Below are 17892 nucleotides of genomic sequence, written 5' to 3'. Positions count from 1 at the left end.
GCCTCCCGCCCCACCTGGGCTCCAAGCCAGAGGCCGGAGATCTCATTAGCACCCTTGACTTATCCATCTGGGATCTGCCTGGTGCCCTTGTGGACACATTACACCCGTGAAAACTTCATCTGCTGAACCCAATTAAGCCATCCCCCTACTGGGAGAGCTTCCTGGAGGTCTCAGGATATAATAGTGTTTGCCTTCAGGGCACACCGATGATCTCAGAGACCAAGCCCTGGACCACCGAAAACAAGCCAGACAGGAGGTCCAAAGGTGGGGGTGGGATGCACTGGTTCTCAGTGTGCGGTCCCTGACCAATATCACCTGGAATTTGTCACAAATGGAAATTCTTAGGCCTTGCCCCTGATCTGGGGAATCAGAAACCCAGTTATCTCTGTTTTAACGCATCTTCCGGGTGATTCTGATCCATGGTCCCAGCTTGAGAATCACAGAACTAAAGGACCTGGACCAGAGCCCTTGAGGCAGGGAATACACACAGCTGGGCAGTCCCAGGTCTCCTTTCTCCCTCCTCCTTGGCGACTTCAGGCAACAGACTGAATGTTTGTGTCTCCCCAAAACTCACGTGTTGAAAACTAATCCCCAGTGCGCTGATATTTGGAGGTGGGGCCTTTGGGAGGTGATTAGGTCAGGAGGGCAGAGCCCTCATGAATATGATTAGTGTCTTTACAAAGAGGCCCCAGCAAGCTCCCTCTTCCCTCCGCCAGGCCAGAGCAGAGCAAAGGCAGTGAGTGGCGTGTGTACCATGAGGATGGCCCTCACCAGGCACCAAACCTGCTGGCGCTTGAATCAGGACCTCCCAGCCTCCAGAACTGTGAGCAGTGGGTTTCTGTTCTTCATAAGCCACTGAGTCTGGGGTATTGTTACAGCAGCCTGAGCTAAGACACCACCTCGCCGCTGTGGGAACTCAGAGCCCTCATCTTTAAAATGGAAACACACATCCTGGCTACGACCTCAGGTAGCTCATGTCACCTCTCCGGGAACTAGAGTCCTCACTGGTAAAGGGGTTGTGCTGAGGGGTTGATGACACAATTGGATGAAAACTTGGAGAAGGCCAGGTACATGACCCTTAATAGGGTTAGCTCAGTAGCAGCAGTACTGACTATTAAACTACACAATGGGTGTGAGGATAATATTTTTATAATACTCTTGGCCTGGGCCTTTCTGAAATGCCTAATGTGTGAGAGAGAAAACACCACGAAAAGGAATGCCTTGAGCGCAGAGCCCGTCCGGTTATCTCCTGGAGGGCACAGCCCTCACACCAATAGCTTCATCGCTATCGCCACCTGCTGGCCGGTCTCCTGGTACCACGCGGGAGCTCAGCCCCACATTGGAGACCTGGGTTCACCACTGGACCCCCACTTCCTGAGCGCCTCCGAGGGGAACACAGCCCGGGCCCAGTGGCACTGGGGCCCCGCTGAAGAACACAATATAGGGCCTGCTGAGAGCACAAGGGGGAAAACAGTACAAATGGCTAAAGAGCACATGAAACAATGTTCATCCATAATCAATGAAATGCAATTTCAAAAGAACATTGGGGTAAACTTTTATCAATCAGGTGGTCAGAGATGAAAAGTGCTCAGTGAGGGCCAAGTGTGGCTGCGTACTGCTGGGGGTCAGTGACGTACAAGGCAGCTCAGCCTTCGAAACTGGGGTACATCCATCCAGTGTCCTGACAAGGGACCTGCTCTTACAGCTAGACGGTCCACTTCTAGGGATTTTCCTAAGGAGCAGATCTAATGGTGGGGGGAAATACTGACCACGGGTAGTAATGGCTATAAAATAGTAATGCATTACAAACCTACCTTCTGTGTAAAAGTGTGTGTGCCTGAATGACAAAAAAAGTGTCCACAGGAGGTGTTTCAAGTGACTTTCAGTTTCCTTTTCACTAGCTTGCATTTTGACCCTTCTCATCAGAAGGAAGTTCTGATGTGATTTAAAAGTTGACATTAGTGGTTCTAAACTCTGACTCACATCAAAATCACATGACTTTTAATAATACAGACACCCCCCATACACACACACACACGCGCACACACACACACTGAATCAGAATCTCTTGGGGTGGGGTCCAGGCACTGGTATTTCTCTTAAAAGCTCCCCAGGTAATTTCCAAATGTAGCCGGATTTGAGAACCACTCAATTACATAGGCCCTGACCACCAGGAACTTAAGTTGGTTTCGTGATGCTCAACATTTTGGAGGTCACCAAACTCTTTGAGACCTCAATGCATTTGAATTTATTTCACAGATGCTTACGGAGGCTTTGTCCTGATACCAAGAAATGGTCTCTTTCTACATGGAACCTACAGTCTTTGAAAGCCTCAGATCCTCTCCCAAAAAGTGCACTCAATGTCTTTCACACACTTCAGGGAGCAGTGGGAATTTATTTGAGGTGTGGCCCATCTTGCACCCATGGCCCCTCCTTCTAGCAGTGTGATGTTTCACTTGGGGAGTCAGCCCTCCTCCCTGCGTGAAACTTTCCAGGCTTTGTCAGTCAGGTCCGCACCCACCGCTGCCTGAAGGACGGTCAATCTGACCTCTTCTGCTTCGGATTTGACTGGGTCCTAGTAACACATCTCCTACCACTGGGTGACCTACCCATACTCTTCCAACAAATACCCATTGTTGATCAAGTTAGCCAGAGCCAGTTTCTGTTTCTTGTAACCCGGTGTCTTGACTGAAACAAGGGGACTAAAATAGATCTCTGTGTCCTGGGCTGGAAGGAGGCCAGCTGGCTTACTCCTCTCCGCTTTCTTTCCAGTGACTTCCTTCCCCTCCCTGGGACCCTCCCCACAGCACACCCACCTCCAGCCAGCGCAAGGGTGCATCTTCCCAGCCTATGGGCCTCCCTCAGCCACAGAGCTCTGAGGCCTGGCAGGCAGCTGTGGAGGCTGCCAGGGGCTCCGAGGAAGCCACTAGACTGGGGTCTGGGTGGGACTGGGGTGGGTAGTGGATCTGATTTGCTGTCCTCTGCTACTTATCACACAGCACAACACCGCAGCCAAGGCCGAGGGGGGAAGGCCTGATGGAGTTACTGCCTGGCTGGCCCCAGGAACCCTGCAGGAAGCTCTGCACATGGCAGTGTCTGTCCACAGGTATCGGGAGGAGGCTTCGGGGCCCTCAGAGACCCTCAGGCCAGACTTTTGATCCAGCCACCCAAGAATCCCCCCTTCTGCTCCTGGGGTCCCCCTGCTCAAGCTGGATGAGAAATGCTTCTAGGCTGGCCCTGAGTGACAGAAAGTTCTTCCCAACATCGAGTTTAATTGTCTTACTGTAACTTGCCCCCACCTGTCCCATTAATGCTCCCTGGAACCACCCAGAACAAGAATGAGCCCCTGTCCCCCCTCTGCCGCCTTCTTCCCACCCAAACCCTCTTTGGTAACAGGGTTTCTAGGCCCATCTCACTGCCAGCCCATTTTGATTCACCCTGTAATTTTCCTCAAGAACACAAGCCAGATCTCTCCCATTTGAAATGTATGCAGTTGATTTTTTGGACCTAAATCCAGGACTTCGCATTTCACTTACACTTGCATTTCGTTTTCTTGGTTTTGATCCAGCATTCCAGCACATTGAGATAACCCCACATCTTGAATCTCTTGCTCTGTGGGTGTTATGGCTTTTGCCACAGATTTGATAAGCATGCTTTTTTATTTTCCTTCGAAATTATTTAATGTCACATCAAGGTCAGGGCCTGAGGGACCTCTAGGCTTCATTCAAGCCTTTAATGAAAGCCTGTTGTCAGTCCTCCAGCCCCCCTTTCTACGTTTCTCCAGTTCACTGGGCTTTCGTGGAAGGTCTCTGTGGTGTTCTGCTGAAATTCCCTAATTCATCCTTCCACCTCTCAGAAACCCACTCTGAAAGAGGAAATTTGGTTGGTTTAGCATGATTTGTTGTTAGTGAGCACTAACATTAACTTTTATTGAGCAATACATTATTTCCTTTCTTTCTGAGAAACGTTTTTATAAAAAATGATGTGCTTATTATAAAACAATACCCGTGGCCAATGCTTCCTGCCACATCTCAGCCCAAAGGTTCTAGCCGGGGTGGACAGCTCCTTGTATTTCCAGCGTCCCATCACGCCTGCACCCAGGGCTCTCTCTGCTTGGCTTTCTTTGAAGCCATGAGCAGGAATCACCTAAAAGTGCAGGAGAGGAGCACCCTTCAACCAACGGTGAGGAACAGACAGCAGTCAGCTCCCCACCTCATGTGGGGCAGATCTCGGGTGTGTTCTGCATTTTCCTCAGAGACTCCCCAGAGGGGTAGAACCCCCAGTTGCCCACAGCTAAACCCAGCTCAATAATGCACCCATTTCTTTCCTTTCTCCCTCTCCCATCTCTCTCTCCTGATTTCCACCTCTATGCATCACCTCCCAAATCAACTCCTGTACCCAAGTCCTGGTCTTAGGGTATGCTTTCAGAAGCAGGAGAATTCAAACACAGATGTTAGTGACCATCTCTCTGCATATACTTTACATACATAAATAATAAGCCTGTGTAATTTTGCATAAAGGACAGCATGGGACACAGGTTCTAAAACCTGCTCTTTTTTATTACTCACAGTAGCCAGTGAACCTATTTTCATACCAGGAAATAAAATCCTAAACACAGTTCTTAATGTCTGCATAGTGTGCCATTGCAGGTGTGTCTGATCTTTAATTTACTTAATGTATGGGCATCTAGATGGTTTCCAGTCTGGCGCTGGGAAACAAATGCTCTTGTACTTATCTTTGCCAGTGTACAGGATGTCCTCTGAAAAGATACTGAGATGCATGATTGCTTTATTGTCTCCTATGTGTTTGATCATTTATTCTGGAACTTTAACAGAGGTCAAAATTAATCTTAGCAGTTCAGAGTTGTTTATTTAAAAGCTATCTTTCCCTCCTTTTCACGTCTTCAGTTTTCTGGCATCGGTAAAAGAAAAACTAGGGGACAATGGGTTCCTTCATCCTTTCCCAGGTATACACGTGTCCCCACATCCGACCTATAGCTGCTCCGCAGCAGCATAGCTTTAGGGCATGCGTCGCTTCCTCCTCGCTGGGACTCCACTCAGTACCACCTCGGTGTGGCCCCTCCTCTTTTCCCGTGGACAGGTCTGACACCCAAGCTACGGGGCCTGTGTGGTGAGAATGAATCAACTAGGCAGGTGAAACCAGCACATTCTTTATTGCAGACCGAAGCTAAGGGCTCACACTGTAGGCTCTGACCTGGCCCAAGCTCTCCCAGAGAAGCCAGGCAACCTCTCCAAGCTGAGTAGAAAACAGCTTCCAGAAACAACCCCCGTAAGGGCTTGAGATGAGGATCTGGGGAAGCAGAAGCTTGGCATTTGGGATGAACCCAACCCTCATCTCCTGGTGTCTCTAGGTCGCTCCCTTCATGGGAGTGCCACACAGACTAGGGAAAGATCTAAGAGGACTGGGGTGGGGGTGAAGGGCTGCTTTAGGGAGGGGGATGGGCACAGACTTGATGTTGAGGGAAAGCTGAGAAACTCCACCCTTCCCTCCCAGGGCCACCCCAGGCCCTTGCTTCTCAAACAGTAAAGTGCTTGTAGGAATCACCTGGGGATCTTTGGGGGAGCAGGTTCTGATTCCAGAGGTCTGGGATTGGGCCTGGGTCCTGCATTTCTAACAAGCTCCCACGGATGCTGCTGCTGCTGGCCCACAGACCATGCTGAGTTGCAAGGCTCTGGCCATGCAATGCCTTTTTGCATATCAGGAAAATGCGCCCTTTCTTCAACAAGGAGAAACCCCACTCCAGGACACAGGGTGAATGGGGACAGGCCAGGCTGGGCTAGACTGTAGCCCTCACTTGTCCCCAGCGGAACTCAGGAGCCCTAGAGATCTTATCTGGTCTCCTCACCCTGAAAATCCTCTTCCCAGAACCTGACCAACCAGGCCTGGGAGATGAGCATAGTGTACAGGGTATCTCTTGGGACACTGAGTTCTCCAGTGGTCAGTGACAGGCCTACAATCTACCAACCTGTCGGTAGATTGCCAAGACCCAGGAGGCCTCAGGGCTGGGGAAGGGGAAGGAAATGGGAGCATTCTGAGAAAGGATTAGTGCTCTGAGTGGTGGTCTAAGCTCTGAACAGCTTAACCCAGGCTGTGGAAGAGTGGCCACTGGTCCACAGATGTAGGATTTGGGTGGCCTGGTTTGCCCCAAGTCCTGGGGACTCCAGTATTTCCAAGAGACTCAGACAAAAGTCCAGACTAGGTGGGCTTTGGTCTGCTTGCTCCACAGATGAGAAGGTGGGAGGTAGATACCTGTAGGATCAAGAGGTCAGGGGTTTTCCAAACCACAGGTATTGTCACAGAAAACAAGAGCCCCAGGCCCTCACCTGGTAGAGCCACCAGTTGTCCCTATTCGCTGGTGCTATCCCCGTGTTAGCACTGAAAGTCCCATGTCCCTAGCAAACATGGATGGTAGGTCACCCTATTGCCTGGCCAGACCCTTGACTCCAGGTTGAGAGCCTAGAAATGACAAGGTTATCAGGGCTTTGGGTGGTGGCCTGGGAGCTGGCTGGCTACAAATCCAATGGTCCAGAGTGCCTTCTGCCTCCAGATGAACCAATGACAAGGCAGCCAGACTGCAGCCAGAGGGAAACTGTGCTGAGGGAGGCACAGGCGCAAATGGCCTTGTTCCTCTCTGGCCATTCTCCTGCAGCTCAAGGGGTGATGTCAGGCACAGCTGGTCACTCCAGAGGGAGAGAGGGAGCTTCCCACTCCAGAGATTTCTTAATTATGAGGAAAGACAGAGCCAACTTGATCTGCTCCCCAGTTTCCTGGCCTGATGGCCCTTGGGCTCCTATGTAAACATTGTCAGCCCTGCTGTAGTGTCCACACTCTCTCCACAGCTTTCCCACAACTCCTGGTTCAGGTTCCCGCCAATCCAGGGACCCACAGGGCTGAGGATGGGCACTGAGAAGGGCCTCAGCAGGTTGGTTCTCAGGAAGCAATAAATAGATGCAGGTTGTCCTCTATTCTTCTGAGGGCAGCGACTGGCTCTCAGCACTAGAAGCAAGGCCTCAACCCACAAGGGCCTGGAAAATGCTCAGCAATGCTCAGCTGTGAGCTCAGAAGGTACTGAGTATTTGAGGGTAACTTGGAGGCATGTTTTCCCCAAAAAGCCTCCAAGGAGCCCACTGCCACCACCCCTTTCCAGAAATTATAAGTCTCAGAGAGGGTGGGGATCTGCTCACGTTTGCACAGAGGCTATGAATGCCCAGAGTCCCAGCTCCAGTCCCCACCTTGCCTCCTTCCTCTGGGCATTACAGGACCCACTACTAAGCTATCTATCCTGGACCATATTAGCACTGCACCCCCTCCCACCACGCACTGTTCGGCCCACCCATCCCCAGCCCCACAAGCTTGGCCTCCCAAGGGCCCTTCGGACTCCCTCCCCTCAGGGTGCCAGGCCAAGTGGCCTCTGTCCCTTGCTGGGTGGGCAAGAGGATGGAGGCCTAAGGTGGGGGGGGCCGTGCGCCCTCTGGAGACATGAGCATGTCAAATTTGATGAGTGGCGGGGCGATGACGCGCACCTCGGCGTTCAGTGGGTTGAAGCGGAGGTTGATGCTGCGCAAGGCGGGCATGGCGGCCAGCTTCTCCACAGGTACATCTGTTGGGGAGAGAGGGATAGATTAGGGGGCTGGCGCCCAGAAGGATGTTGACACTTGGTGGGAGCAGCTCTCCATCACCCACTGCGCATGGGCTCAGCCCCTGGTGTCCGCACTGTGTGGACCATCAGGGTCCCCCAGGGCATTACAACCACATGCAGAAAAGCATCCTTAAAAATAAAGTTAAACATAGGGTTTCCATTTATCTCAGCAATTCCACTCCTGGGTAGAACTGAGAGAACTGCAAACAGGTCTTCAAATACTCAGTCACAAATGTACACAGCAGCACTACTCACAATAGCCAAGTGTCCCCAATGGATGGAGAAACAAAACATGGGGACAAGAGCATGCAAATATCCTGCTCCTTGCCAACATTTAGCATTCATTACCCCCAAGATTCAACATCCACTGATGATTCTTGCATGATCTGCTCTTCATGTTGGTTACAAAATGATGATTTTCTGACTCCCTTAGCATTACTCTAAGCAAGGACTTCCCTTCTCTCCCATCTATCCATTTATTATCAATATGGACGCCTAGGTTTCTTATAATTCATTATTGCGTTTAATTATCTTGGTGCTCAAATTGTCCCAGCCTTAGCCAGTAGGAGCCCCTTCAATCTGGCTCCTGTGACTTTAGAACACCCGGCAGTTTTTGGATACACTCCCTTACTTTCCAGTAAGACTCATCTCGAGCCTTCACAGCCCTGGTATCAGCCATCGGGAAGTCCCGGTTCCTTTCTGTGGGGAAGGGTACCAGTGCCCAGTACTAATGGTGCTGATGACTAAACTGTATTTTACAATCCACCCACAAGGCCCTGTATATGCCTGATCTGTCTGCTTTTGACTGCTGCCTAAAACACCATCCTGGGTCCCACCCACTCTGCCTCTCTACTCTGCCAGCGATGGACACCCGGGTGGCCTCCACCTGTCTTTAAGGGCTGGTGTGAACTGTCTTTGGATGTATGCCCGGGAGCAGGTTGACTGGTCTGCCAAAGGCTATGTGTGGATACTTGTCCAACAGCTCTCTAGAACTGTTCAGTCAACCAGGAGCTCTAGTCACCCTGCTGCCCCAGGGCTTTCAGAGGCTGCCTGGACCTGCCCACCCCAGCTCCACGATGATTGGACACCTAGCCCCTGACCTTAGTGAAGACTCTGCAGTATCCTTCCCTTTCCATGCCTCAGAGCTCTGCAGTAAGGAGTAGGTCATGCCTGGAAGGGGGTGAAGAAAGCCCACACTAGGCTGTGCTTTCTACCCTTTGGAAAGAGCCCCCTCAACTGAATCCCCTCAATATAGATACACTCCTCCCCACTGGCCTTGGTAACTGAGATGTACCTACCTCCCTAACTCTTCTGTCTGCCATTCCTTCCCTGGTCCGTGGCAGAGGGCCCGTATCTAACACTCGCACGGAGGACTAGAACTGCCTAATCTGCTGTACATGTGTCAGTGTCTAGAAGTGAAGGGTGACAGGACATGGCAGAGGGAAAAGAAATTGCCTCCCCTAAAGACTTCTGCTGCGTGCGGGCGGATGTGTGAATGGCTCCTTCGTAAATCTTCATGCTTGGAAGCTACGGCTGCTACCAACTTTGCCACTCTTTCTGCTCATGCTTAAGATCATTGTCTGAGAAATAAGACCTCCCTTACAATTGGAAAAGCGAGAAGAAAAGCTCCTAAAATAACCACCAGGTGGGAATGAGTTAGGTAGGACCCTGCCAGAGAAACCAGATTTGGGGAAACAAAATTAGTTAAAGGCAAGGTCTTTGAACTTGAGTGAATGCCTCCAGCATACCATTGATGAGCCAAACTGAGTCACCCCCAACCCCCCCAGGCAGGACCTCAGGCTCCCGAGTAAAAGGTGCTGGAGTGCAGGCCAGCTCCTCTCCACTTAACTAGGATTCTTTGGCAGAAACGTGTACTTTGGGGAACTGGCCCACTTACAATCTCTGTTTCCACTGCCTTTGACTTACTGATAAATTTCCTTCTGAAAATGCCAGGTGAGCAGGCTGTGCTATAGGAAAACCAAGAGAGGAGGTTTTGTGGGCCCTGGGGCAGCAGAGCATTGTGCCCAGGATGGAGGGGACAGTAGGGTCAGTGGAAAAAGGAACCCTGAGGGAGAGAGGCAAGTCTACATGTGGCAGGGTAGTAAGAAGCTAGGAAAATCCCTGGGCAAGGAAATGGGGAAACTGACATAAGAAAATTAAACAAGACCAAGCAGTTTGGGCAGCTTGCAGCTACCTTGTGAATCCCAAGACCTTATCTCCCCTGACCAAGGACACTTGAGAGCAAATGGTTTATACCCTCCTCCCTGACCAGAGAACACGTAGTTTAAATCACCCTGCCTGGGAAAATAGAGAACAAAGACCCAATTAATGCCATTTGTACCAGCTAAACCCAAAGACAGATGAAGCTGGGAACAAATAACAAAAACCCCATTAAAGCCAGACAGACCTAAGCTAAAAGTAAAACAATAAAACAGACCAAAGAAAAATCCAAAACTCCCCTACACACTCATTTTGATGCATCAGCATATTAAAAATGCACCTGGAAAGCTGATGAATATTCTACTAAAACCTTCCCCTAAGATTCTAGCCTGCAGGAAAAAAAGCATAAAAAGCCTTCAGGATTGCCCCAGCCAGTTTTGCTCATTGGTTAGAGCATGAGCGCTCGGACTGAAGGGTCCCGGGTTCCATTCCGGCCAGGGGCACGTATCTTGGTTGCAGGCTGGATCCCCAGCCCAGGTGGGAGTGCGTGCGGGAGTCAACCAATCGATGTGTCTCTCACACATCAATCTCTCCCTCTCGCTTCTACTCTCTAAAAGGCAATGGAAAAAACATCCTCAGGTGAGGATTTAAAAAAAAAGCCCTCCAGACAGGGACTTACGCAGGCTCACTCTAGAGCAGGGGTGGGGAGCCTTTTTTCTGCCAAGGGAAATTTGGATTTTTATAACATCATTTGTGGGCCATACAAAATTATCAACTTACAAATTAGCTATTTAAAAAAGCTCCTAGATTTATTGAATTTCGAGTCCTGCCTGAGGTTGCCTTGGCAGGGCAAGACCGAATGATTTATGGCCCATGGGCTGGACATTCCCCACCCCAGCTCTAGAGCATGCCCATGCCCCTTCCCAGGGTGAACATTTTATTTCTTTCTAAACTCTAAGGGTCCCCATGAGACTTGCAACCGGGGAGCAGTGGGCAGTGGCAGCTCGACTCAGGCTCACCCCCTGATCCTATCTTGAAGGGCCTCTTTTTTCTCTGACTTCCCAGCGAGCTAACAGCAGCCCTGCCTCGGCTCACTTCTTTTCTATAACATTTCTAGGGAGCCAAAGCAGATCACCTCCTAGGCTCTCCCCTAATTCCTTCGTTTCATTGTCCCCAGCCTTAATAAACACTCTCAAACACACCTGGACTCATCTTGTGAAATCTTTCCTACATGAAATCAAGAACCCACACACTGCAGGCTGGCCGGAGGCAGACCCACTCCAGGCCAGTCCCTGTCTGGTAACACACACCTCTGTCACCCTTCCGGCCAACTGTCAGCTCTCATGGACATGGACACACACACACACACACACACACACACACACACACATACCGACAGCCATTGGGAGCAGGAGGAAAAGGGAGGTTACAGCCTCTTCAGGGATGGAATATGGTTGTTGATAGGAGGCTCTGGTCTAACCCGGTGGTTCTATCTTATCTGTACATTGGAATCATCTGGGAGTTTTAAAAAATCAAGCCCCAAACCCAACATCAGAGATTCTAATTGACATGGGGTGTGGTCTGGGCACAGGGTTTTTGTAAAGGTGCCCAAACAATATGAATGTACATCTAGTTTGTGTACTCCGATCTTCAGCACTTCCATCCTGGGATGCTGCCCACCTGCTTCAGCGCCTGAGGTGGAGCTGTTAGGAACCAGGCTGATTGCCGATGTGGCCTAGGAGATCCTGTCTCATTACCACACACTGTTTCCTCCGCCCCCAAGAAAGTTTCCTTCCAATCAGTTATATGGCTTTCTATTTCCCTATGGCTATGTGCAAAAATCTTCTCTCCTTATGCAAAGCACTGTTGTGAATAGCTGGGGTTCTGGATCAAGACTGCTTGGGTTGGAACCCTGGTTCTTCCCAGGTCCCATGACCCTGACCAAGTTACTTAACTTCCCTGTGCCTCAGTTTTCTCACCTGGGGAGAATAAAAGTACCTGCCTCATATGGTTATCGTGAGGTTTAAACAAGAGCATAATTAAATGGTCATTGAATATCAGCCAGTGTGACTGACCATGCCATAAGCCCCATGAGAACGGGGGGAGGGGGGGATGCTTTGCCCATCTCTGTCTCAGTGCCTGGCACACAGCAAGCTGCTCAATCAAAAAATGACAACTGGTGAACAAAGCAACACTTCCCAAAAGCCTGAATCAGCGTCCATATCCGAGTCTGTGTCCTGCACGCCTCATTCCCTGAATAGGTCCTTGCAAGGCTGAGCTCCGAGTCATAGCATGGGGGCTGCTCTCCAGCACTCTGGACAGGGACAGGGACGGGCAGTATTGGAGACGGGGAAGCACATCTGCTCTGCAAGGCACAGAGGGTGTTCCAACATGTTTGCCTAGTGGTCCCTGCTTATTAATGGTGACAAGCTCACTGTGAAAACCAGGAAAGGAGAGCCCAGGGACTCAGGTAGGAGTAAATGTATAGAGGGTCCAAGCTGAAGGGTCTTAGAGGCAGCCTAGGCTGGCAGTGAGAGGGTTAGCTTGTGGCCCAAGAGTGGCCCAGCTAGTTCAGGCTTCGCCGTGGGGAATGCTGAGGCCTTTTACCTGCCAGGTGAAAGCCAGTGTCCAATCCAGGCCCTGGCAGGTGGCCTCATAATGGTTACCTTCAAGGGTTCAGTGCCCTGTGAGCAGCGATTGCAGACCAGGAAGCCCAGCCCTGCCCTCATGTCTGTGAAAGTGACTCCACAGCCTCCCCACGCCTTGAGCTTCACTGGGGAGAGCGCAGAGGAGGGCGGTGCCGACAGAGGCAGCGCAGGGCCCGAGGGCTGTGCCCACTCACCCACGATCTCATTCTCCTCCAGGTTGATGGTCTCCAGCGCAGGCAGCGTGGTGAGCTGCTCGGGGAAGTCGTGGAACTGGTTCCGAGACAGGTCGATGGCCTTGAGGTGCTGCAGGGCACTGACCTCGTTGGGGAGGCGGTGCAGGAAGTTCCCTTCCAGGCGCAGCTCTGCCATGTGGAGGGAGGAAGAGAAGGGAGGTTGAGGAGGAAAGCAACCTAGAGACTGCTGCCAGCTGCCCGGCCAGGGCGGCAGCAAGGAAGCCCCAGGCGCAGAGGAAGTCCTCCGGACCCAGGGTCTGATTCCACGTTTGTTTAGGCAAGAAGGAGGGGTGACTCCCACGCTGGCTGGGTGCTCGTTTCCAGCTGGGCTCCCTGCGTCTGGCTATGGAGTGGAAGGCTCTCCTGACCTTCCAAGCCTAGATGGTGGTCAAGGACATGTTGGCTCCTCCCTCAGAAGAGGTCTCGACTCCAGACCTTGATGGGATAGGTCAGAATGGGAAGCCCCAGGCTCTCCATGCCCACAGCCCATCTGAGGGACACCACTGAACACTGCCCTCCTGCCAAAGGAGCCAGAGGGCAGCAAGTTCTTTCTGTGTCACATGCCCCTGCTCCCGGACCTGGCCACAGCTGCCCCGATGAGTCCGGATGGGTTCCTGCTCCTGGAGCAGCTACTCCAAACACTGAGCAGCAACCTACACAGGAACCAGTGTGAGGAGGTGAGCTGGACTGGTGGGAGTCCCCTCTTGGGAACCTGGCCAAGGCAAGGCTGGGGGCGGGGGAGGCTGACGCGGAAATGCTGTGTCCTACGGAGAGAAGCTGGGGCGCCCAAGGGGCCCTGGGCAAGGAGAAGGGCTGAGGGGCAGAAAGCAGGAGTCAAGGCGGGAGGTAAGGGAGGCAGCACAAGGCCGGGCGTAACTGTGCGGCACCTGGGCCCCCACCACCCGAGTTCAACTGTACCACCTACAACTTGTTCGCTCAGTTATCTAACCCCATTAGGTCTCACTTGAAGACAGGGACTAACAGTGCCTGTCTCACAGGGTTGTCGGAGGGTTACATCTGTCAACACGGGAAGAGCACTTGGCTCGGTGCCTGGTACAGAGGAAGCCTTCATATGTGCTACTGTTATCACAGCTTAGGGCTGTTGTGAACACTACGTGTCTGCAAAGTGCTTTGCACAATGTCTGGCACACAGCAGGTGCTCAATAAACATCAGGGAGGAACCTAAGGAAGCAGAGGAAGCCAGCTGATGGCAGGAGGATGGGGGAGACAGGGAAGCAGAACCGCCATGAGAGCACTTACAGGGGCCTGGGGTTCTACAGGTTTCCCAGGCTCCGTCCCCATGTGACATTACAGAAGCCCTCCTCTGTTAAATGACAGGTAAGCCTCCCCACCTTGTCTGACAAAAAGGAAACAGGCTCAGAAATGCCAAGTGACCCAAAGAATGACCTCAGCTCTTCTCCCCAAGGCTGGCTTCATGGGCCTGTGACCAACACGGTCACACAGGGTCCCAGGTTCACAAGGGCTCGCACGTGGGGATGAATGTTCTGGGCTACCATCCTGAAAGTCTGTGGCAAGCTGGACCTGGGCCATAACAGCGGTTGCTTTCTGCAAACTCCCCCTGGAGATTGTCTGATTGTAACTGGTGTTCATTCTCACATAAATCAGCACTCCTCCCTTGCCTCCTGCTATGTGCAGGTTCCTGGGACAGGCCGTTGTCCTGACCTGGTCAAGCAAGTGAAGCAATTTCCCATACCTGGTAGTGTCATGAACTAGTACCTGTGACTCTTCCCCTGCTCTACTCCCTATAACTCTTTGACACCAACCAAGTGGCACAGGGATCGATTCAGTCTAAGCCACCCAAGACATGCCTCATATGTGTTTCCCTTAATAAACTCTATTACCAGACTGGAGTGGCCAGCCTCTTTCTTTGGTCTTTCCCTGCCCTCTGCTTACGAAGACAGATTTTCAGTCTCTGGGCTTTTCTCAGGGTCTCCATGTACTAACAAAGTCTTAATAATTTTATCTCTGAATCTGTTTTGTAAGTAGAGTGGGGGTCATGGAGTCTCAGCTCATACACTGGGTCCTGAATACCACCACCTCCCCAGGGTGGGTTCTCGGCAGCCTGCTCTCCTGTCCCCCAGGACATGCTGGGCTCCCCCTACTCACCCTTGCTCTGCAACTGTTGCAGCCCTCTATCCCTGAAAGGGACCTGGGCACAGGGAGGGTCAGTCAGCACTTGTGCCCATGGTGTCTTGGGGTAGAGCACGGTGACAGCTGTCCCCTGGTACTCCTTGTCCCTGGCCTGGCAGCCCCAAAGTGTCTCTGGTAGGCGGCAGCTGGAGGCTGAGTCTTCGCAGGAGGAAGCCTCTCGCTTACCCTGGCCTTGGGTACTGAGCACATCCTGAGGCAAGGGTTTAAAGATCCTTGGGGTACCTGGCTGGACCTCCCCAGATCCCACCCCTGGCCAGGGTGAAGTGTGGTAACGTAGCATGTGGTGTGAAGTGTCAGGCTTGAGGGTATGTGCACACGTGCCCTTCATCATGGGGGGCCGCAGGGGACCCAGGCACTTGTGAGAGTCGGCACTTCCTTCTTCCTCCTTCCAACCTTCCTGAGTCTGCCTGGAGTTTGTCCTTCTGGCCCACTTGACGCCCCTCTGGAAACGAGCCGCGAAATCCAAATGGCATAATTATAATTCCATATATGAGTCAAATGCTCTGATATTTGCATTTTAAACTGGCATTGTACAATATAAAGATGAATGGTAAAATTCATACTAATAATTTAAAATTTCAATATTTTCCTAACTTAGAAGGACATTAAATAACAAATGAAAATCACCGTGACACATTGAGAGACCATGGAGGAAAGGAAAAAGCTTTTCACGTACCTTTAACAGTACTTTTCTCCTTCTTTGTGAACAAGGGTCCTGCATTTTCATTTTGCACCGGACCCACCAGCTTTGTGGCCAGCCCATTCGCCTCCCTGCATCCTCCGCAAGGCACCCCAGGGTAGTGGGAGGTAAGCTGCTCTGAGGTCTCAACCACCCCTCCAGGGTTCCACAGTAAGAGCAGAGCCCTGCCCAAGGGCCCTCTGGACCCACACACTGGAGTGGGAGCCCACTGCAGGCCCCCTGGGGCTGTGGCCGATGGGGACCGTATCTGATTCATCCTTGCTCCTTACATCCAGCCCCAAGGGGCAGCTTGTAGTCACTCAGCAAATATTTCGTAAATGATGACTCTCCCCCCTCCCCAGGAGACAGATAATTCAGGAAGCCTGGCCTGCCTCTTGCGCCCATCTGAAGCACATCCTGAAGACAAGGCTCCATCAGCAGAACCCCTGCTCACCCCACACAAACCCAGGACCCCTCCAGCAGCCAGGTCCTTAGACAACAATGCCTTAAACCAGAAAACCTCCCGGTCAAGGTCACAGTTACAAGGTCAGTGTTGGAAGGGATGCTGGGGAACTTCTAGTCCAGTGCTTCCCAAATGTGCCTTTGCCAGGCAGCATTTCCTCGAACACTCCTAGCATGCTGCTGAGTTGGGGTCCTGGCACTTGCAGCTCCCTGTCTAGAATGTTCTTTACCAATGTATTTACAAGGCTTGCTATGTCACTTCATGTCTTTGCTCAAATGTCACCCTATCTAAAGTAGGATCCTCTCCCATTGTTTCTGTCCCCTTCCCCTGCAGTGTTTACTTTCACAGAATCCATTACTACCTAACACAGTGGGAAATGAGAGAGGAAAAGTGGTAGAAATGAGGCAGGAACGAAATTATGCAGGAGACCTTGGGAAGATAGTGGGTTTACTCTTAGTGAGATAGGAAGCCAAGAAAAGTATTCTGAGGATGAGCATGCATGACCTAGTCTAAGGTTTGCATTGATCTTATAGCCTAGGAACTTGCTGAGCTAGGAGGGTTGTTTTGTTTGTTTCTTTTTGTAGATTCCTTGGGGTTTTTTATGTAGACAATCATATCATATCTGCAAATAGAGACAGTTTTATTTCATTTTCTATCTATACGCCCTTAATTTCCGTATTTTATTGCAGTGGTTAGAACTTTCAAAATGAGGGCAGATATCTTTGCCTGTTTGCAATCTTACAAATAAAGCATTTTATCAAGTTCAATGTTTGCTGTGGGGTTTTTATAGATGATCTTTACCAAATTGAGGCACTTCCCCGGTATTCCTAGTTTGCTGAGAAGTGTTTTTTTATTTTTTAATCCTCACCAAGGATATTTTTTCCCTTGCGTTTCCAAGAGGGTGGAAGGCTGGGGGTGAGGGCATCAACATGAAACAGACACATTAATTGGTTGCCCCTGCACATGCCCCCGCTGGGCCAGGGATAGAGCCTGCAACCAAGGTACCTGCCCTTGGGCAGAACTGAACCCAGTACCCTTCAGTCCATGGGCCGATGCTCTAACCACTGAGCAAAACCAGCCAGGAGAGGTGTTTTTTTAAATCATAAATGGGTGTTGGGAGTTTGTCAAATGCTTTTTTTTTTTTTGTCAACAGATATGATAGATAATACTGGTTGATTTTAAAATGTTGAGCCAGCCTTGCATATCTGAAAAAATAGATAAATCCCCCTTGGTCATGTCATAGAATCCTTTTCACACATTGCTGGATTTGATTGCTGATATTTTGCTGCAAATTTTGTCTTAGTTCATGTGAGATATTGGTCTGTAGTTTTTTTTCTTTTTGTCTTGTTCATATCTGGATTTGAAATCCAAGTAATACTGGCTCTGTAGCATAGGTTGGAAAGTATACCCTTCTCTTTTATAGAATTTTCTGGAAGAGACTATGTAAAATTGACATTCTTGTTTAAGAGTTTTACAGAATTCTCCAATAAAATCATCTGGGCCTAAACATTTCTTTGTTTGGGGTCTTTGTATTCATGAATTCAATTTATTTTATGGTTATACTATTTCACCTTGCTTGAGTTTGCTGGTTTGTGATTTTTAAGGAACTGCTCCATTTCTTCTAAGTTGTCAAAAATTTATTAGTGCATAATAGACCTGGTAGGTTTTGAGTGGAAACCAAACCATGGAACTGCTTCCAGGCCCTCTCACCAGGGGAAGGCAAAAAAAGTAGGTTCCCTGATACATGCCCCCATAAGGACCTGTCAAAGTCCCAGTCTTACTGAACAGGATCCTGGGACTTTATATCACCCCAATCTAGGCACCTGAGGTTTTCTCTGATGTTTCCACTTCAGGAAAAGAACAAAAAAGTGGCCAAC

General features: G+C 50.6%; 1 protein-coding gene across 14 annotated transcripts in view; it reads right to left on the bottom strand.

The window, feature by feature from the left end:
* Window positions 1-4771: 4771 nt before the first annotated feature.
* The window catches only part of LRRC20 (leucine rich repeat containing 20), a 52053-nt gene continuing 38932 nt past the window's right edge, over window positions 4772-17892 (bottom strand). For 9 of the 14 annotated variants that reach the window (XM_081157569.1, XM_081157562.1, XM_081157566.1 and 6 more), the window contains 2 exons: window positions 12663-12830; window positions 5155-7621 (listed from right to left, as the gene is read on the bottom strand). In XM_081157569.1, coding sequence (XP_081013695.1) covers window positions 7467-7621; window positions 12663-12830 — 323 coding nt within the window. In that variant the 3' untranslated portion in view covers window positions 5155-7466. Of the gene's footprint in view, window positions 5124-5154; window positions 7622-12662; window positions 12831-17892 lie in introns of those variants that run through there. The other 5 variants (XM_081157563.1, XM_081157564.1, XM_081157565.1 and 2 more) reach the window with 2 other exon arrangements.

The sequence above is a fragment of the Miniopterus schreibersii genome, assembly GCF_964146895.1.
Source record: "Miniopterus schreibersii genome assembly, chromosome: 14".
In the NCBI taxonomy this organism is placed as follows: Eukaryota; Metazoa; Chordata; class Mammalia; order Chiroptera; family Miniopteridae; genus Miniopterus; species Miniopterus schreibersii.
The sequence above is the reverse complement of the archived record's forward strand: the minus strand, read 5'-3'. Positions and strand labels throughout refer to the sequence as shown.